The sequence below is a fragment of the Buceros rhinoceros genome, unplaced genomic scaffold (genome assembly GCF_000710305.1).
Source record: "Buceros rhinoceros silvestris isolate BGI_N320 unplaced genomic scaffold, ASM71030v1 scaffold19070, whole genome shotgun sequence".
NCBI classification, from domain to species: domain Eukaryota; kingdom Metazoa; phylum Chordata; class Aves; order Bucerotiformes; family Bucerotidae; genus Buceros; species Buceros rhinoceros.
This window is the reverse complement of record NW_010391524.1, coordinates 23,879-46,156: the sequence shown is the minus strand read 5'-3', so window position 1 is coordinate 46,156 and position 22,278 is coordinate 23,879. Positions and strand designations below refer to the sequence as shown.

The 22,278-nt window shown below is 40.8% G+C and overlaps 1 protein-coding gene across 1 annotated transcript; it reads right to left on the bottom strand.

Annotated features, from left to right (window-relative positions):
• Positions 1-2,006: 2,006 nt before the first annotated feature.
• Positions 2,007-21,874, bottom strand: XG (Xg blood group). The gene is made up of 8 exons (XM_010142185.1): positions 21,814-21,874; positions 10,327-10,368; positions 9,932-9,988; positions 6,718-6,753; positions 4,093-4,158; positions 3,144-3,200; positions 2,448-2,486; positions 2,007-2,161 (listed from the first exon to the last, which is right to left on the bottom strand). Exons 1-8 carry the CDS (start codon positions 21,872-21,874, stop codon positions 2,007-2,009), a joined length of 513 nt encoding a protein of 170 aa, XP_010140487.1.
• Positions 21,875-22,278: the final 404 nt, after the last annotated feature.

Sequence of the window (22,278 nt, the reverse complement as noted above, 5' to 3'; positions counted from 1 at the left end):
GTTGTGAAGAACAGAAACAACAATTACATCAAATTCCAGTTTCTGAGAAGAGCTAAACACCATTTCTGTAATAAATAAATAAATAAATAAATAAAATCACCATGTGTTCCTCTTTTTTATTTTTTTAAGCAGTTGTTCATCGACGTACAGGTCCTTTCCATGCTATATTTTAAAATTAAGAATGAATTTTCCACCTCAGCTCCTTTCACTTTGCTAGAATTCAGACTTAAATGTGAAGTAAAGACATTAAAATTTTTAATCTTTCATTCAACTTCAACTTTTCCTTAAACATTACGGACAATACAGAAATATTCTAAAGAAACCTATCATGTATGAATGGAAAAGGCAATTTCCTTATTCCTATTCTATCAGAAGGATTAAGTACTTTGGCTAACTTTGAAAACAGGAAAAGATTTCTTCACTGACTCAAGCGCTCACAAACCAAAGTATTTTCATTTTTAGCTTATATGAAACTAGAATTCTTTGTTGTTTAAAATAACTGAATCAGAGCGCGTATCCAACTTTTATGTACGCAGGCCCATACAATCCCTGGATCCTTTAAGCACGTCTTTGATGATGTAAAGGTCAAGGTGCAAGAACGACGTCAGGTGAAAGCAAGCAGGATTGTGGTATTTCAACAAAACGTGTGTTAGAGGAAGATTTTCTTTTGTCGGAATGATACAGCAGAAAAAAAAATGTCAGATCTGTGGGACAAAGGTCACGAACCAAAGGAGCCTGTGATCCGGGCGTAGCTCTTCTTTCAGCAGTTTACACTGTAGCCCCACCTGAAAAATGAAGATTGAACATTCAGTATTTCCAGCATGGACGCTCTTTGCCATCTCCAGTCCTTTTGAGGCAGCAGGTGGGAACATTATACCTCCAGAGATGTATAGACAGCCTTCCCCTTTTGCCTGACTCCCCATTTCGAGAGAGCCACGGGATCACTGACCTGATGCTTTAGTTACATCTTGGCCACAGAAACACAGGAAAATAAGTGTCTGTCAGGACCCAGAGGACACAAACAGCCCTCACAGCCCTGACCAGCTGCCTCTAGGGCGTCCTGGGCCATGGTCTGGCTGTATCTCCTCTGTGTAACCCTGCCCAAGCCTTACCCCAGCGTCCGGGCAGCAGTGGCTGCCCCAAAGCCTGCCATGGCATCCCCAGGCTGAGGCTTTCTGCAGCGGCCGTGGATCCCAGCTCCGTCGCAGTGGCTGCCCCAAAGCCTGCCATGGCATCCCGAGGCTGAGGCTTCCTGAAGCGACTGTGAATCCCAGCTCTGTCAGAAATGCCTGTGAAGCTTCTCTGCGCATCTTCTGCATTCTCCTCATGTCTTAGTCATTAGTCCCCATTACAGGAAAAAAAATGTGAATTGGCGGCTTAACTTGACCTCTATGGCAGCTACAATCCAGGGCCGGGCTGTTCCCAAAGAGCCGAGAGCCGCGGGCAGCTACAGAGGAGACTGGGCCATCACCTTCCCAGTGGCAGGCGTGCACATCGGGGCAGTGATGGCAAATGGGCCCCAGGGACAAGCCAGCCATCATCAGATGAAGATGAGGCAACCAGCCTGCCCCAAGGCCAAGCCAGTAAACCCAGCCGGCCATCTGGGCTCAGGGCCAGGGCAGGCATGCGGGGACATGACAGAGGCCAGGGCATGAGGCTCACCCAGGCCAGGGCTGAAGTTGGGGCCCTGGCCAGAGGGCACACAGGGTGCCCCAGGTAAGACTGATCTGGGACACACGGTCTGTTTTCACACTGGTTTCCAAGACAGTCTGTCACCTTGTAGTGTCAGAAACCTCACATCACGTAATTTCTTTCATTAAGTGACATATATCCATCTTCTGGGCACATTATGGCTTCCTATACTTGTCCTTGATGAAGAATATGAGTTACCAGTATCTGTTACAGACCAGTGAGGTTGTCAAGGATGAGATTTTCAAATGTCCTCATCCCTGACCTGTTTCTGCCCCCACTGAAATTGTAAAATTCCCATCTGCTTCAGCACTAAATCAGCTCAGGAAGTGGGAAAATGATTTGGTCTTACCTTGTGGTTTGAAGCAAAGCTTCTTGTTCTTGTAAGCGGAGTAGGCTGCTATTGATCCAACGACTAATATTACAAAAGCAGAAATTATAGGAGATGTAACTCCAGCTATTAATCCTGAATCTGTGGAAAAAGAGAGGTTTTTTTCCAGAGGCACTTAAGCAGTTTGACTTAAGCATATTCTCTACTAAAGTGTGCTTTGGCCAAACTATGAGAATTGTTTGGTGAAACATTGGAAATTTGTTAAATAGAATTAAGCAGAAGACTAGAAATCATGTTTCATTGCAGCTGGTGTGAAAATGGTGTCTTAAAGCCTAATTTAGTACATGAACTACTTTTATAAAACTAACGTTTTCATACTATTTTATGATGATCAGAAACAAATTGTAGAATGAATTATTTACTATACCCGAGTTTTCTCCATGATTGAAATGATGCTCCCGTTCTCCTGGAATAGAGGGTGAAATTTCATCAAGAAGTGTTTTTCATCTTGTTTTGTGAACAAAGTCTTTACTCAGCAAAGTGTAATATCGATCAGAAGGTGAAAGGGGGCAGCTTGGCAGGACCGTGAGAGAGGAGCTCCCCGCTTCCAGTCCTGACAGACAGCTGTGCTGGCTGGAGGAATAACCATCCATCCTCCTGACACTTTGTTTTGGAGAAGAACATTATTTTATAAAAAAAGGGTAATACTTAACAGCCCACATCAAGCTGATCTCACAGGGAGTGGGAGGTCTGGCTATTTTCTATGGCCAGACAACCAGATGATTTTCCAATAATTTAAGTCAAGATCATAGGCCCAGCACATCTACTTCCAGTTCTAAGTAGAAGCTCCATGCTTTGCAACTGTCCTAGCTGATTTCAAAAGGATAAATCCTGCAGGGTTCTGGCATATGCCAGAAAGCTACAAAATGTTTAGGAATCTGCTTCAGGTATGAGCTTCAGGCTCAAAGATGTGGGTTTTGGAGAAGGATAAGTAAGGTAAATAAAAATAGCAGAGTCTTGTCCCATACCTTCAGTGACAAACAGATTACTGCTAAAGCAAAACCAGCCAGCTCAGAGTTACAAATACTAAGGAGAAGCTGCGAAAAGAATTGGCAAATGCTACCTGGTACGTATGGTGGTAAAGGCTTCCCATCAAGGAGATCTGAGTCATCAAAACCTCCTGCAAGACAAAGATTAGAATTTCTGTTACAAAATTATCTGAACAATGGTAACTCCTTCAGCTCCACTGTCCAGTCTTTTTGTAATGTTCTAGGGAGGGATGAGGAATCTTTGAAATCCCAGCTTTGACATGGTGGATGGAACGGGTTTCTTGCACTGAATAGTCATCTGTACATAGTCTCCTGGAAGATGAGTCCTAAAGGTGTTGGTTTCTACCCATTCCGTATCTCTATTGGCACCTATGGGATGTGTGGGCTTGGGCTTTCAGTAGCACAAATCCTTATATGATATGGACATCTCAAATCCCAGCAGTTCCTGGAGGAGGAAGTAAGAGGGTCCTTTCCAGAAAAGACTCCATGGCTCAACAATACGATCATACCAGAATATGAGATGCATGGTGGTAACTGGGACAGATGTGACGCTTCCACTTTACCTAAGCAGGCGTCTGGGACCACGTTCAAGAGCAATACAGGCTTACATCCATTTCCCCAGTCACACCTGTTGAATTGCCCCAGGGCCATGTCGAATGCACAGCTCAGTATGGGTTTGAACACAGGTTTATCCATGCCCTGTGGCTGGAGGTCGAACTTGAACCTTAGCATGGCTCAGTGAATACACATCCAAAACAAAAGGGCAAACAAGATGAGTGTTAGTCTTATGCTGTTTCAGAGGCAATGTCCCACAATTTGGGCATACAGAAAAGCTTTATGGCACCAACGCTAAAATTCAGAAAATCTTTCCAAACACTGGGTCAGGAACACTGATTACAAAAGAGGGATGGAGGGAAGGGATGATCGAAAATAAGAGAGCAAGCTATTCGAAATACCTTCTCTGAACTTATAGTTCAAATCTAGCTTATAGTGCTAGATTTTCTTAGGAGAAAATGTTCTTACCAGAATTACTATAGGTTCCCGGTCGTGGTGGAAGAGGTGGGTATAGAGGTTTTCTTGAGATGTCACCTATAGATAATTTATATTATTAAATGGTTGGACAGACAAAACTGAGAGCTCTAAATAAAGAGTATGATAAACTGAGATTTTACACCTATTTCTAATTTGTCCTCCAGTGAATTAAGAAAAGGACTTTGTCACCAGTTAAAAAAGTCTCAAGCACTCTATCAACAAAGAGCTAGCTACTAAAACTAATCAGAAAGTGAAAAGGGAATATTTTCGAAATTGAAATGAGAGAAGAATTCTTAAATATTTTGAAATAAGCTATTTCATGTATTTCTGGCAAGTGCTAAAATTGTTTAATGCTGACAGCTGGGGAGGGCAGTGTGTCACTGCAGGTGTCGGAGGCGCAGTTATGCAGAGCCAACAGGGAAGCCAGTGTGCTGCGCTGGGCAGCAGGCAGCAGGCTACCTCTGTGCCATCAGCAGGTACTAATAAGATCTGCAGATTAGTTTCATCTAACAGATACTGAACTCCTCTAATGCATGATGGATTTTCTACCCTTGAATGGTACAAAATGAACTCAGACTTTATTATTTAGGACTTTGTGCTGGTTTTTGGCCTTAATTATTGACAAAGTATTAGAAAGAGATGGCATTGGATAGCGCGGGAGGTATGGTGACTGATAGCAGTTTCCAAACTGCACGTATGGTGCTGGAGTAGCAAGAGCTGACTCAGGTCAAAACTTTTCAGAGTTAATGCCCAGGGCTGTTGCTCTGCCTGTAGAGTAGGTCCCTTCCTGCCGCCCTTTCTCCAACCAGTTCAGTCACATATTTAACTGTTCTCATAGCCAGACAGTTAATTTAGCTTTGAATAAATCTAAGTCATGTCACAGACGTAAATACCAATTTCCCTTCCTCTTCTTAAATCTTTCTTTACCTTTAATAGATGCCAGATGCACTTTTACCGTGTTTTCTTCTTGACTAGATGGTAAATGTTCTGATTTTATTTGTGAATATTCTATTTCTATTAGGTTCTGATTCAGAAAATTGTTTAGATATATGTTTAATTTCAGGCGAGTTTAGCCTACTGCATTCAATGGATTTTAGGTAGAGTCTCAAAGCTTTGCTGAATCAGACTTTGCCCAATTAATTCTATTAAATAGAAGACGACACTTGTTCTGTTCCAGAACGCGTGTAACAAACTAAGACTCACCATGACACAAAAGCAGAAAACTACCGATGCCATTGTTCATTTCTATTATGATGCAGCACTCATTCAGTCTTCTCTAAGCATAGGAAGATACATTCTATGGCATAGCTAGTGAAAAACTAATGTCTTCAGAACTATTCATAATGAGGTACTTATTAATCCATTATATCATGTATGAATGTCAATTAAGAATCTTAACTGAAAATGGAGCAAAGAAATAAAAATGGAGGGAAACATCATTTGCTATCCTCTGAATGAAGAAGTGGGATTTTGTGAAGATACTTAAGCTATTCATTAATATTTTAATCAACAATCTAAACCTATCCTCTCATAAAAGTACCCATTAAAAACTTGCAGGATTGGAACAATCAATATGGATAGGAAGAAGTGACAGTATAAACATGGGAATTATAAACAAAATTAGATTCAGTTTTATAAAGTGTGAACTAATGCGTCATGAAATGCCACAGGAGAACCTGGAAATGGGGAAGAATAATGTAAAAGTTATGATTCTCTAAGGCTGAAACATGAGTAAACCAGACCACTGCAACTGGAGCCTTAATTCAGAGGTTCTGTGCAATGGGCCGAGAAGTAATTTTTCTTTCATGTAGCCTTGATTCAAGTGGAATTTTAAGCTTTGATTCCATACTATTTTCAGCTTAGTTAGTATCAGTGTACAAGAACCTTTCTAGAATACTTCATATACTTGGTACACTTCTAAACACACTAAACAAAATGTACTGCAACATTTCCTGAACTCATGGATTCCTTAACTCTACACAGCTCAGCACAGTACAGTGAGAACTTCCTAGGTCAGTTCTGGGTATTACAGAAATACCTGAAAGCTATAGCACATGACAGTAGATTGATTGCTTCAAGCTTAAGCTATATCCTGTGCGTCAGTGCTCATCTCTGAAACATTCCTTCCTGCATTTCTGATTTGTGATCAGCAGAATGACAACAAGCTCAGATCTCTCTCTATCTACTGTTACCTCTGATTCCTAATCTTAGGCAGACACATTTTTGGTAGCGGAAGAAATTACTGCCATCACCTGTTGTCTTCAACCTTTTGCCAGAAGCCACTGGCCTGAACCATCACGGCTGAACAGGCAGTGCATCCTCCCCCCAGCCATGACCGCGGAGTCCTGACGTGGCAATGCAAACCATATCTGACTTCAGTTCACGCAGGCAGGCCAGCCTGCAAGCTCACGTAGCTGGCAGACAGACACAGCCAGTCCTGCTCTCCCTGCTCTGAGCGATGGCCTCTGGCAGAAGGGCTGCTTGTACATGAGTTGTAATTACTGCCATTACTAGTTCCTCCTGCAGTCTTGAAATACTTTTTCACAAATTAGGCAGACTTCAGAAAAAGACTAGGAAGCAATCCCACCATTTTATATTTGAGAAGAGAGTACTCACCCCCGCCAAGAGCATCTCCTAAATTCAGATCATTGTCTAAAAATGGAAACAAGGAAGATGTAGAGAAGTGAGTTACCACAATTCTTGAGGCAAGTGAGATGTTAGTTTTAATAGAAAATGTACAACTGAATGTTTGACAAGCAAGTTTTTCATGTCAGTGCTATAAATTCAAATAAGGTATTACACTTTTCTTGAAAACTCTTATAGAATATAATATTTGCCCACACAGTAATTGACAAATGATACAGTATTTTCTACTCAAAATATGAAAGATTTATTCCTGCTTTAAAGAAACTCAGAATAAATCTCATAAAAGAATCAAGATCAGTATCTCTTTAATATATTTGCAAGTACATCAAGAAAATTAACTATGTTGAGACAATAAAATGTATCTTTTTCAAGTATACTTACTTATTAACATTTATGTCTGCGGTTAAAACTGATACGTGCCTGTGTGGCTCAAGTGTAATTTGTTGAACTGCAAAAGCTGGATGCCCATTTCAAGAACAAATACTGACAAGTAATAAACCTATTTAGGGAGAGAGAATTGGATCAACTAATTTATGCAGGGGTCATGGTAACATAAAAATTTTTGCTTCAAGCAATCGTATGTGCTTGCCTGAGGTTGGGAGACAGCCTGTCTTCCTTTGGCTAAGCTACAAAGGTTTTTAAATATGCTTAAAGGTCTGCATGTGCATCTTGTGCAGTGAAGCAAAGAGGCTATTGCTGTTCCCCCAGCACTGTACATGTGTCTCACAGTACTGGGATGGAATTTTCCATCCAGTAAACAATTTTTTCATGAGCTGCAGATGCATAAACAAGAGGAACTCTGTTTCCAACATGCAGGTGTGGATATGAGTATGTGAGTCATATTTTAGGGTGTGTATCGAATGACGGTGAGCTCTGGAATGTCATTGAGTAATAAGCAGAAGTACATTAATTGGATGTCTTAACCCCAAGAATCCCTTTCTTGCTCCTTATAAATGTGGAGTGCTAGAATGAATCAGAAAAGGGACAGCAAAATCTACCTACATTTTGATACTGATGCTTATTGCCACAGAAAATTAGCTAGACACTCAATTAAATACTTTTTTTTCATTATAATTTTGTCAGAGTTCCCCAAACCCAGGAAAACATACTCAAATGCATCACCATGCAGTACTCTGCCTTCTTGTGTTCTTTACATCCAGAGAGAGTGGGAAGCTGCATTTGCGCTGTCTCTAGTCTCATTTGTGACTCAGAAATGCTTTGATGTCACCAGGAAATCTGGCAGGAAAATAATCAAATTCATACTACATTACTTGGTTTGTTCTCGTCAGGTGTTGGTCCTGTCTGTGTCTCGCCAGCAGAGAGCTGTGTTTCAAAAATTCCTTTACCTGTCAAATGCTAACACTGTAAGAAGCAATAAATTACAAATTGGATTAAATTAATTATCAAGATGAAGAATTCAGGCAAAATGCAGGGTTTCTTTCTTTCTGGAGGGTTCATGGAGAGATTTGTTGCAGAAATACTAAGGTTGATGTGAATGAAATACAGATGTAAATGAGTGTGTCTGTAGGGGCCAGAAGAAACAGTGGAGCAAAGGGTTAAAAGAACAGGCAGTAAAGGTCACGGTTCCCAGCAGTAAAAGCGGGGAATGTGTTGTTTCTGTCAAAACCACCAGGCTTGCGCTCTGATAAGACACCACCACAGATGACTTGTCAGCAGAGGAAAAGCAGAAGTGCACTCTAAATCCACAGGTTGCAGCATATCACCTACTCCACTACTTTTCCCATTCACCCACCCAGAAAATAGACTGTAGACATAGTCTGTGTACCCCCAAAAAACAAAACCAGACAGTGGGCAGCAACTTGGCCTAGGGTCCAGAGACAGTAGAGTAAGCAAGGTTATGAGGCAAGGATCTCTCCGTAACAGCTGATGACTCCTAAAAGGTATAAAAGATCTATTCAAAAACTAGCCGGTCATTTCCAATAAAGAAAAAATAGACAGGATACGGAGTCAGTAGCTGGTATGCCTTGACCTGTGTTGCACATGATCCTCACCAAAACACCTGAGCACAAGCATCATGGTGCTCGTGAGTATGTGAGTTTGAATGTGTGGCTGAATTAAATCAGTGGCAGAATGAATGTGAGTGGGTAAAATCAACTTAAAGATCTTATAAATAAAATCACCTCCTATTAAAATTTACACTGAAATTTGTTAGACTAGATGGGAGGTGCCTACAGGAGAACTTCAGCTCAGGCAGAGGACCGTGGGAAATGATGCCTGGAGGATGTGGCCTGTACAGTAACTGGCTTCAGCTGAACTGAACTCATCATCTCTGCCAGGTTCATTTCTCAATGATACTGGCTGAACAAGACATAGAGGAAACCCTGAGGTAAGATGAAGCATCAGGCAGATGCTAAGACATACTTTTGTATCATGTTTCTGCACTTTCCAGAATCAGTAATTGATTTTTAGCTCTTTTTTTTTTTAATAGATTTAATTGCTTTTAAATTCTTTGCAGTCCTCTGCAGTGCTGAAAGAGATTCCAAAATGGTCTTTAAAACATGGAGCTCTTAATTCCCAAGAATTAGTGCAGTTGATTCAGGTAGCACAGATAATAATCTGAAGGTCGTACCTCTAACAGATTTAGGAGTCCCTAATAATCAAATTCCTTTCACCTGACTGAGGCAGCTTCACTGTAGACTTTGGTATCCCTAGGTTACCTTTAAACATGACTGAGGACAAAATCTTTTAGGGCATGATTCAAGTAACCTACTTGGAATGTCTGTATTAGGATGAGAACAAATCCTCATTTAGAGTGTTATGAACCAACCCGTAGACATACTGATTTTTTTCCAAGTCTGTTATCAAGCATCATGAATATTTATGGAAAAAGAAAACATAGCAAAAAAAGGAGAGGAGTAACCCATTTTTAGCAACAGTTACCCATTTTTATACTCCCCAGGTTGTTCAGTACAGGCTGGAAAAGTGTGAAGAAGCTCTTCCGGAAATAAAAAGCCATCAGTGGCCAGTCATGCTCTTACTGGAAGCAGTAAAGCCGTGTAGTTGCTAATTATCAAAAAACCACTTGCTTTTCATGCAGAAGACAGCTAGTATTCACCCACATGATCTCAGCTGTGGTACATTACCAAATGTGATCATGAATCTCATGGGAGACAGTTTGTACATCATCTAATATCAGTTATGACCCTTTGTGTTCACTACTCACTCATCACAGGCCTCGTTGGTCTTCTGATCACTGCAGGTTTCCTGGTAATTACATCCTCTGTGGGACACAATGACACACCAGTAAATAATATCAGCTTGAACTTTTTCAAATTATCAAAATAAAGTATCTGCAAATCTAGACAGCAGCATTCAATAAATCTTTATGTATCATGACAGAAGGTAAAAATGAAAGGATATGTTTTCAAAACCTCTTTTTTAGTTGTTGTTTCAAAGAAAATTTTAATTTTATGACAGAAATGATGAAATCTAGCATTTCTCAGTCCTGTGTATCTTTAATTTAAGTACTAGCTACTCCATATTCCAGTCCTCAAGAAAAAGGACTTAAGATTTATTATTGGGTCTAAATGGCACAGTAAAAAAAGGAGATTTACCTACCTGGGTGATCAAGAGCATCAGCTAAATCAAAATCATGTTGACCTAGAAGGAGGGTGACAGACGGAAAAAGACTAAGTCAGTGGGCAGGTTTCCATGACTTCCAGATCTGAGGGGTCTGGGCAAAGCCGGAACACCAGTAAGAAGCAAAAGAAAAATGCATCTGAACAGGAACAGGGGCAGAGCAAGCTGTCGGCAAGTTGTCCCTGTGCCGTGCAGTCCTGGTTGACCGTGTGAGATGGGCTCCTTTAATACAAAGAAGCTATTTGTTTGGGTAGCGCAAAGCCAAGCCACTCTCTCACGTTGTCCGCATTCAGCCACCGTGCAACCACGCCCTTGGAGAACACGGGTTGTCTGTTACACAGCACAAGGGCTGTTGCCAGAAGACAGCTGAAAGTAGCATTCAGCATGGTACTTCCAAAACAGAATCGTTAGGCAGGAACTAGTAATACCTTCGTTATTGTTTTACCAGCTCAGCTTCAGAGAGCAGCTTTACACGCAAGCCTGACTTTGGGGTTTTTTTTAATTCTTCCTGTAACATATGCTAGCAGGAAAAGATATAAAGATGTGTTCACCTAATTTAGTTTCCACTGTACCTTAAAAAACCTGAAAGGGGAGAAAAGAATCATTTTGGTTCTGCGTTAGGTGACAATGATGTCATTAAATGTCACGGCAGCATGATTAACATCCTGACCTTTGAAGTTAGCAGGTAAATAAACCTAGAAAATGTTTAAAATGTATGAAGTGAACCATATGTCTTTGAAAGGTTCAAACACGGTTATTCATGTGAATTTTACTTTCCCCTCTCTACAATCTGCCACTTTTCGTTTAATATGCAGCCTTCATGAAACACCTCTTTGCAGAGTATGTGTCCATTAGTTTTGATCTAGACTGAAACTTCACCGTCCTTCCGTTTCCACAAAAAATACAAGACCAGCCTGCACAAACCCCCAAAAAGTCACAGCGTTCCATGGCCTCCCTAAGCAGAAGTGTTTTACTGCACTCTGTTGGGTAAGCCTCTTGATCTGTGTCTGCTTATTGCACCATCTAAAAGGCTCAATACCTAACTCTTCGATGAAGTATGTTCTTGGTATGTCTTGAATACTCACTGCAAGAAAGGCATCATTGTTCAAGCAGGGAAACTGGGGGACAGAGAGGCTGTCGAGGATCTCCAGCATGAGTGCTCTGAGTTCGTCTCAGCCCTCTCTTCTCAACAGGTGTTGTCCATCTTCATGGCACTCTTCACATTAATTACTGTTCCTGAACAATAGCTCTTGCCTGTGTCAAAGAGCTCCTGGAAAGATTAACTATCTGTGGTAAAACACTGTGTGAGATGTGACAAGTGACAGGACGAGAGGAAATGGCCTTAAGTTGCACCAGGGGAGATCTAGTTTAGATATCAGAAAGAACTTCTTTACAGAGAGGGTTGTGAAGCACTGGAGCAGGCTGCCCAGGGAGGTGGTGGAGTCCCCATCCCTGGAGGTGTTTAAGAGACATGTAGATGTGGTGCTGAGGGACATGGTTTAGGGACCCTGGCAGTGCAGCGTGAACGGTTGGACTCGATGATCTTAAAGGTCTCTTCCAACCAGATGATTCTGTGATTCTGTGAATCTTTAACTATCAGCGCAGCACCATGAAATAGAAATGTTTTGAATCCTGTGAGGATTTTCACGTAAGTCTGTGAACCCAATTAATTATAGCTGGTGTCTGATGGGAAAGAGAAAACGAGGCTGGAATGCAAAATAGTGAATGGCTTCTAAAGCAAAACTGTCCCTAGAAAATAATATGACAAACCCTTGTTTGGAAAGGAAAAGCAGATAACAACATAAGGCTTTCCCAGTAATGTTATTAGTTATTAGTTATTAATGTTATATTATCTCTTGTCATTTGAAATGATCTTGGAATGTCATTTGTCTGATCACCTCCCCTTTCCCCGCCCTGGCTGCTTAGCCAATCTTGTCAAGTCTGGTAACAGCTGGACAGAGTCCTTAGATGGATAATATTCTAAGACCCTGACATATTCCTTTTTTATATATCAATCCATTAAATCCGTAAATCCATAAAACTGGCAAATGTCTTCCTCAGAAGGAATTCCCCGCTGGAGCCCTGAGGACACCACCACCCCTTACTGACCCTGAGCCCTTTCCCATGGGCCATCACAGCTGTGCTGCTGCCCAGCCATGGCACCAATTGGTCCTGATGCAGACACCTACCCACAGGCGTCATGACATCCCAGCATTGTCTCAACCTTTATGGTCAAATTACACTTTTCTCAAGTATTTTTTCGGTGCCAGCAAAATGAGCAACTTAAGTTCTTTGATTTTTTTCTTATTCTCCTCTGGATAGATCTTCTTTCTCGATCGGCATGGTGAGTGCTGAAGAAGGCTGGCTGAGCTGAGCCCTGCTGCTTCAGGATACCGCTGGCAGGGCTCAAAATATTTCTCATCAGATAGAGACATCAGAAATGATTTTGTATTACTGAAGATCTGTTGTGCAAATCAGCTCCTTTGTTACAGGTCCTGACATGCAGAAACTAGTGGTACAGAAAGCACTGCCAAGGTCCTAATGATGTAAAGAGAACGTGACAAAATCGTCTTGCGAAGGAAGACTCTGGAAAATTTCCAGGTGTAATATTCCTTTGAAGTTAGGGAAAAGAAAAAAATAGAAGGAGGAATCTAATCAAAAGAGATTCTGGAATTCAAACAACATGGTGCAGATGCTTTCAATTGCCTGAGAACCAAAGCAAAAGAGCAGACTGAAACAGTTACTAACATCTGCCCTTCTCCTGGCCAGTGCTGATGTTTTCCGCTCCTGTTGTATGTCTGCTCTGTTGTTTAAAAGGTGGGAAAAGGCAAGAGGTGTCGTTTTGAGACAGCAAGGGAGAAATAGAAGACAACTGCAGAAACTTTGAGAAAAAAGTAGCCTGAAAATCCCCTGCACAAATTATTGAGATTGATTTTTTTAAATTATTTCTGGTTATAAACCTAGTAATAAAATGAACAGATACCAACAAGGAATGACTGACGGAGTAAGACAGGAATCTACACTGAAATCTCTTCGGCTGTGTAAATATAAACCTTGACAGACGGGCGGATTGTATGTGCAGTATGGTAACTGATATTCCCACACACCAAAAATTTGCTTGGACTTCCATCCCAGCTTCCTCTGGTAATAACATCAGATGACCACAAGGAGCAAGATTTTGCGGAGCAGAATTTTAAGTGCTCGTTACCATTTCTGAGACTGCACCTAGATGTTTTAAGAATCTAATTTGGGAGGGTAACAGATGGTTAAATAGCTGAACAGCCCAGATGACATCCGCAAAATGGTGGATCTAAAAACAAAACCGCATTAGAGACTTAGAGAATGTTTAGCTCAATAGGAACTGCAGTCAGGGAACTCTGAAGATAAATGACAATGGAAATAAATTAGTCAAGCCTCTTCACAGAACAAACAGTCTGAAATAAATTAATTTTCCACTTACAAAAATAGCCTTTATTTTTTTGACCAGCTTCCATAGTAGAAACAGCTGGAAATACACTGATGAAAGTAAGAATGAAAGAAATTTTAGTGGGGAGAAAACAGCTTTGTTCCTTAAGAGTTTTTTATTTGGTCGGGGGGTTTTGTGTGTGATGTCCCTTTGTGTTTGGGGTTTTTTTTAACCTGAATAAAATTTTTTAGCTATGCAGGAGGCATTATCTTGGAATTATTACTGTTATTACTGCTTCGGGCCAGTATGCTCTTTCTTGACATTAATTCTAACCTTTCTTCTGGGAATATCGTTGTTTTTACATAGAAATAAAATTATTGTAATAGTGTTTTTTGTTGGGTCGTCTACAACGATTCATAACAGAGAGTTTGAGAAAATGCTTTTAAGTTTCTGCCTGACAGAACAGACCGGTCCTTATCTGCAAATGAGAAAATGCTAAGAAAGCAAGCCTTCCGGGTGGATATAGAGTTTGTATCGGGAAAGGACCTGTTTTAACTGTGTTTATGCTAGCTGCTCAAACGCAATGAACTGCACTAACAGCAGGACTTTTGCTGGCACTGCCAGACTTTTCTGGGATGTAATTCCCTCATCTCCAACCAACACATGTAGCTGTGCCAGTAAAAATCTGAAGTGTAGACCTGGCCTTCATAGCTGACAGTAGACTTCTGTGTAGCAGCCAGCCAGGGGAGAATGGACTCCATAAAGCTAAGCATCAAAACGTAGTAGCTTAAATTTCCAAGTTACTTCACTTATTTTTACAAGTGTGATTCTTGCAGGTAGGACATTTAATTTCGCTAATGCCCGTACTGTCTATGAACCTTTTTAATATCACGTGTGGAAGGATGGTGCTATAAAATCCTTGTTGGTCCTCCTGCTCTGCTATGGAGACTGTTAATGGTTGCTGTTTGGCACAGAAATACTGAGATGATAGCTTTTAGTAAGTTCCCTTGAATATACGACACATGCTGATGAAGCATCATGGAGCTGAGATAATCTCAACACCACCAAGGCAGTCTCTTTCAAAGTGGTGTCCTTAGACACATGTGCATTTAATGTTTGCAAAGTTTTGTCCATATTAGTTTTCTGAAAATGTGACTGAACTATCCAGCCAGTAGAGAAAGCAGCATCTTTTGCCTGTGGTTGAACTTGTGACCTAAATGTTAACGGATCCATCATCACGAGGGTCTGAGATCTCACAGTTTTTGAGGAGGATTTACAAGGAACAAGGGTGGATTCTGCGGGTGGATGTTACCCGCCGGTCACTTCACCTGTAGTCAGAAGTTTTCTGACAAAAGGCTACCATGGCATCATTCTGCAGTTTTTAATCTCCGTAAGTAGGCTCAGGCCTGCACTGAAAATCCATACGAACACAGCTTGTGGCCATTAGAATGATGCACATTTAAATAAGACAACCTGAGTCAGGTTACATGGCAAATGAAATTAACTTCTCAGGCCTTTAATATGGGTAGTCTACTATTAAAAAGGAAGGTAAGATCCATGAGAAAATGTGTTTGTATGTGTATAAACAGGTGTGTGGTCACACATCTTAAGGACATACATGCGCATGTGTGTTAGATAAATCCTTTTGGCATTAATATGATTAAATTAATGGGCTTTGAGGGCATTGCTAGCAGTCATATGACTGGGATGAGATTACTCGTGTTACAAATAAATTAGAAGCAACTAACTTAGAAATGTGAGCTAGATTGAAAGAGAAAATAAATTCATTTTACATTATTTAAAAACAAGAAAAATATTTCTTCAGTGTAATTAAATAAGAATTGTTTTGTGAATACAATACGTTAATGTTTTAAAACGCTTTAATGTTTAATGTTTTAAAAACATGAAGCTGGCAGAGATTGAGGAAGAAGTGGGTGACTCACAAATGAGACAAATTTTTTTTAAAAGGGAACAATATGTTACTTTAATAGCTCATGGGACACATTTTATGTTCTTTTTAGCTGAAATGGTAAGTTCTTTGTAGAGATAATTTCTGATGATTATACCATCATGAGATGTGCTCCCCCTGTAATGAGAAAATAGGTTATATTCTCCCAGGTACGTGATTCAGAACATACCCATTTACTGGTCCAAGTTTATTCAGGAAACAATTATGTTTGTTTAAAGGAAATTACTCATGTAAGAAAAATTGTGGGAGAGCATAAAGGTTTACATCCCAGAGCGGACACTTTGGACAAAATCTCAATGAATGGACACTATTTCTTTGATGTACTACCCTCGTGATCCGTATTTCCTGATGAGTTTTCTGTAGCTTTTTTCCATCATGGCCCTTTCATTCCATAAACAACAATTGCCATTACAACCCCTTGATGCTGGGGTGGAAAAGGAGTATGCTTTGGAATCTGTAATTAAGATCGAAATTCCAATATATAGACCGCAGCATATGGACCTGATTATTGGTTTCATGGTTCTTGCTAGGCCACTTCTGTTTATAGTTTGAATTCAAGAGAAATGAAAAGGTCTCTCTCACTTATTCATACAAGAGCACATTTGAATAATTACCAGCAAATAAGATGTGCTAATAAAGCAAGAGCAGCAGTACTGGTTTAGGTCTGTGAAGCATGGTCCAACCAAACATGAAAGAAAATCTAGTTCTACGTTGTTTGCTTTGCTGTGGATGCACTACAGCTTTTCAAAGGTAGCTGCTGTTCTTTATGATATGATATGCCCTGCATACATAAAATAAAACATACATAATTTTCTGTATTTTGCTTCAGAGCGGGTGCAGAAGAAGCTAGTGTGTGTTGTAAAATCTGAGGTGGACCAAAAACGTTGGGACCTTCGATGAAGCAGCACCATATGTTTGCGCATCTTACTGAAACTCAGATTTTCAGCTTTGTGTCACGAGGAAAGCTTAGGCGAAAGCCTGGGCTGTCCAGCCAAAGCTTCTCTCTGTCCCTGTGTGGTTCATGAAGCTATCAGCTCTTTTCAGCTGTTTTGTCTAAGAGTGTCAGGCTTCATAATGGTCACGTTACATGAGAACTGTACAAATAGATAAGCTCAAACACGAGATGTACATGAGGGTACCTCCTGAAACCCTGTAGTGCGGCACAAGCAACAGCTGTGCTGGGCTCTCTGAGTGACCACTCTTTGCCTAAGCACAGGCTGGCTAATCCACACTTCCCCAGCTGGTACTTTACAGGCAACAGAGGGAGCTGAAGATAATGTGGGAGGTCAGGATGACGCCAGGCTTTGTAATTTCTGTTGCTCACAGTGTCTTTTAATGTTCTTCCTCCCAACTTCATCTCAAGTGCACTGTTAAAACACAGGCAAAATGCCTTTAGCTCCTCAATATGGGTAGCACAGATCCCAATAGTGCTATTATTCCATAACTTAACAGCGAGTCAAATTTGTTGCAGAAATTCTCTTGTGTAACTAATCCTGTATGTCCTGAAGTTGCAGTAGCCCATCAGCATAATTATTTATATTGCTCGCCAAGCTGAAGTGGATGATCGGGCCGTTTCATACACATTCTTTGCTTGCGTATTTAAGATGAAAGACAGCAAACACACAAGGCCTGCATCTTCATATTTCATGCAAATAAGAACGTGTTTTCTAGAAAATAATAATGCTGGAAAGAGTTGACAGATGTCAGCAAGCAGGTCAGTTCAGCAACAAAGTCTGTGGTGTCTCAGGAGTCACTCCTCATCTCATTTGGACTAAACGAGAAAAGCAATTACGCTCCCTTCGCAGAGCTGAAGAAGCCTCTGCACATGCCACCAGAGCGCATGGAGAAGCCTCTGGGAATGACCCTGGGCAAAGGGTGATGGAGCATCACTTGGTATCTGAACTTCAAAAGCAGGAGACTCAGCAGAGGATCTGGCATCAGCCTTCAGAGGGAACAGAAATCAAGAGTCCTGGCACGTGGAATGCTCTGCAAATCTGGCTTGGATTTCTGAACAAAGAACCAGCCTTATTTTTGTTACCACAATGCTCAGGAAACAAAATGGTCTGTACAATCTTGGTGATCTCAGGTTTTGCTCCTTGCAGATGGTAACCTGCAAGAGAGAGCTGCAGTTTTGATGCAATATAGATTGTGATCTGGGAGTCTTCGATGTTAACCCAGGATCATTCCTGGTCTGGACTATATGCCCCTGGTTGTTCCACTGCTAATGTTATAAGACCTGGGGTGTAAAGAAGGACTTGACTTTAATTTGTCTGCTAACCTTAGTGACTACTCTGGCCTTTCATTTAATCTGGAACACTGTTGCCCTTTGAAAATAAATTGCTGTGATTTAGCTTTTTAAATAAATTCCCCAGGAATTAAAAAATGCATTGATGACAGGCAAAGCTTACATGGTGGAATTGGGACTGTTATATTTTCATAATCCTTTCTTTCAACTGGGATGGCTTATTTGCCTTCATGAGATACTGTACTACAGATCAGATTTTATTAACATTCATAGATGTCAGCCCCTCTGTGGAAATGAAGGAAGACTCTGATGTTAAAGAAGACCAAAACACTCTGAATCTCTCTTCTCATAGCCATGAGGCAAAATGCCACATATTTTTATTGATTTTTAATCTTGAAGGAATTATGACATTTATTTGTTTATTTATTGCTCTCAATGGGATGAAAAAGGATTGACAATCTCTGATGCAAATGAGGGAAAAATACGTACTGAAAACAGGTAGTTTGGGCACTGCTATCAGGCCTGCAATGTGGCAGCAATGTGGAGAAGTAAACCCGAGAAGCTGCATAACCACACCAGTTGCTCGCTCTTCCCAAGCGCTGATGTTGCAACAGCTCTGCAGTTAGGGTTTCAACCAGTTCAGGTATGTTTATTTATCAAGCTGCAATCACACCCCTGGATGATAGCACTGATGTGCCTACAGATGATAGCAGCTCTGGTACTGCGAGTGAAATATTTTTGGCACCCAGCAACAGGAGAATCCATGGTCTGATATATACCTGCCAATACCGCGGAAGCTTTGGGACGTACACAGGGACCTCACATGGAGTGACAGTGAGGACTGGAGCTTGATGGAGCAGTATAAGAAAAACAGGACTGTGTTTTTTGTCTCTCCCATTCTGTCTTTTAACACCAGTAAAAACTACATTATTCATAAAACTAAGTCATGTAGTATCTCAAATCCAAACAGGTCTGTAATTTTCTCTCTATAAAATGCCTAGCTAATTAACTGAGAATACAATTAGTTTTGAGTCATCATCTTCGTAAGCCTTAGCTGGACAGTGGTAGATGGTTTACTGATTAGCAATCAATGCTGTTCCCTTTATCTGATGGAGCAAACTTAATGCATCTTAAACATCACCAACCTTTGCACTGTCTTTGTTACAGACTAAACATGTGATCTATCAGTTGACCTTAAAGACCATGGATATATAGAGTATATCTGTGTTAACAACTTGAGACACATTTCTGAGCTGCCAGGCCTGAGTGAGAGTCTCAGCTGCTTTCCAGCTCTCCAGAGGAGAGAGCCCTCAGGTTGCACTGCTTCCCTGCTGCAGGTATGCACACAGGGGTACAGCCCAAATGGGACCTGCAGTATGTTCCATACCTCAGTTACTAGGGGAATAGGACCTAAGTTCTGTCTTACCACAGCCTAAGTGGGTAATGTGGACACAGCCAAAGCTGAATTATCACAGGTCAGCCAGGCCACAATAACTGACCTGGGTTATTAGCGTGAACTTCTGTGGAAGAAGTTGCTATGACATTTCTTTTATTTGGGTTGGGCTAAAAGCCACTCAGACAATTAGATTTTGCAGCTCAATTTATATGGGGGACCTCATGTAACCTGCCTAAGCTTGGAAAAAACAAAAGCCAAAGAGTGTAGATAAAAGTACGGAAAACTGCAGTGAGCACGGAAGTTTCTGAACTGTGTCAAGTCTCACCTTCCTTCTGCAATGTGGCCCTTGGTTACGCCACACTTCTCTTGAGAAGTAGACTGTCCATCAAGGTAGTCTAGCCAATGAACTGAAGATAGTTGGACATAAAGAAAATTCTGGGTGGTAAGGGGAGTGATGTGATCTGGTCTATCCATCGTGGCACAGTTGTTCCTAGAAGCTATCACAGATGGCTGCAACTTAGATAAGAATTAAGGCTGCATATAAAAAGTTGAGTCATGCCATAGACATTCCTATCATAAGGACTTAGACCAGCTTTTTACCAGCATGGCCAAGCCTTTCTCATATCATGTCTTGATTAGGACTGAGAAGTGGTTCCTGTAAAAGTCTCCTGAAACATGGTAGACACTTTGATGATAAAATTCAGTGGCTGTTGCCAAAGACTTAAAATAATTAATTCATTTTGCTTTCCAAAGTGGATTAAATAGTTTCCACAGCCATAAGACCGTGCCCAAAGCCCATGGCGGGTTTCAGCAATGACTTCTTCCCCAAAGCACAGCCTGAACTGGCTTTAAATTATCGTGCGTATAAAGCAAGGAAGGCTAGGCTGAATATCCTTGTAATTAAAGTGATAGAGTATATGGAAATTGGCTTGCCCATTCTCAGATTGCTTGAACAGAAATATTCGACATGAGGGAGTCCTTCAGAACAAGAAATTCTGCATGCCAGTGATGAGAGACTGTGTGAATCATCGCTACGGGACAGGCCAACACAGTCCTACTACTCTACTGTTTCTATGCCACGCATGTTACTCGCTTACAACCTCCAAATAGTTCCTCATTTGTTAAAATGGAACTCTGGCACTAATTAAAGGCAAGTTTTTTTCATTGCCATCACTGCAGGATCTCCTAGGGACTCCATTTAAACCTGAGGCAGTGGGAGATGAGCAGCGGCAGCTATTTTGGAACTAGTTGTTAATGATTGAGTATCCTGCAGTCAAACACTGGGATACAAGTTTTTGAAGTAATGCTAATATACTGGCACTAATTAAAGGCAAGTTTTTTTCATTGTCCATCACTGCAGAATCTCCTAGGGACTCCATTTAAATCTGAGGCAGTGGGAGGATGAGCAGTGGCAGCTATTTTGGAACTAGTTGTTAATGATTGAGTATCCTGCAGTCAAACACTGGGATACAAGTTTTTGAAGTAATGCTAATATACAGAACCTGAGGCAGTGGGAGATGAGCAGCGGCAGCTATTTTGGAACTAGTTGTTAATGATTGAGTATCCTGCAGTCAAACACTGGGATACAAGTTTTTGAAGTAATGCTAATATACAGAAAAGAAAAGGTTACTAGTACACTACTCAGCAGATGCACACGAGTATGATCATATCTGGTTTGATAAAACAAAAGGTTTTACAGAATGTTTTGCTAAAAGAAAATTATATTTGAATATTGGAAAACGACTCAATGCGAAAGAACCATGTTTTCCTAACTACTACGCGTTTGCCAAAAAGTAAGTACAAAATGTATTCACTTCTTCATTAATCCTGCATGAAAAAAAAAATAATGTATGCTTGTATCTGGATTTTATGTATTCAGAAATATCTTGGCAAAGTTTAATAAATTATTAATTTATAGTTACTAAAGCATGAACACCAATATGAAAGTATGAGAATCTTTAAACTGAAGCAGAATTTGATTTTACAATATAGCTAATCTGTTTCAAAATATCAATAACTAAGAAAAACTCTAAAAACATGAAGTTAATGTTTGATGGAGGATCTCTTTGGAAACTTTAAGTTCCCCTGGAAGCTCTCATTTTACAGTTCACACTTAAGAAGTTTATACTCAAGTCCAAACTTGTGAATAATTTTAGGACTGCAACACTAAAGAGAAGATAAGAAATTATAACCAACTCCAACTAGCATGGCTATTACAAGTGAACATCCAAAAGACACGTTATCTCTTTAGAAACTGCAGAAGTACTTGTCTAATCACTCTTGAATGCCTCTCATGAAAAAGTAGCAAGAATAACGCCAGCAAGCATTTCTAAATAAACAAGCATCTTCTTTTAAGGGGCTGGGGTTTCGGGTTTTGTGTGTTGGTTTTTTTTTTTTTCATTCTTAATAACCATGCCCTAGAAATAAAAGCCAAAGCAAAGGTTACTTACCTCTTACATGGACTAGAAGAAAGCCAAGGCACAAAAGAAGGCTGCTTCTGAATTTCCCCATGGTGTTCTACGCAGCACCTTGATTGCACTCGTTGTTTTTTTCCAGGCGATGATGGTAGATGTTGCAACTGCAGTGCTGAAGTTTGAGGAAGACGTTCAGAATCAGCGTCTCTGACCGAAGAGTTCTTTCACGGTCACACTCAAGCACCACAGAAGAGAGAGGAGTTCCTAAAAACCTCTTCTAGTTCAAGACAAACAACAAAAGCAAACAAACCACCTACAGCCAAGCTGTGAGCAGCAGCCGTGGGTGACACCTGCCCTCTTAAGGACTCTATTTATCACCCAGGCAGGGAGCACGAAATGTCGGGGAGCCAGCAGCAGCACCCAATGGGGAGGGAGCTCGCATGTTCTGAACCCACCTCCTTCCCCGAGGGAAAGCCAACCTGTTTGACATCCTCGCCTTCA

Excerpts from the sequence above, each read along its gene's own strand:
- XG (XM_010142185.1), bottom strand. The coding sequence starts at position 21,874 with ATGGGGAAATTCAGAAGCAGCCTTCTTTTGTGCCTTGGCTTTCTTCTA. Across the intron at positions 6,754-9,931 it reads ACCAACGAGGCCTGTGATGA|ACAATGATCTGAATTTAGGA; the intron begins GTGAGTAGTGAA and ends TTCCATTTTTAG. Across the intron at positions 3,201-4,092 it reads GGGAACCTATAGTAATTCTG|GAGGTTTTGATGACTCAGAT; the intron begins GTAAGAACATTT and ends TTTGTCTTGCAG.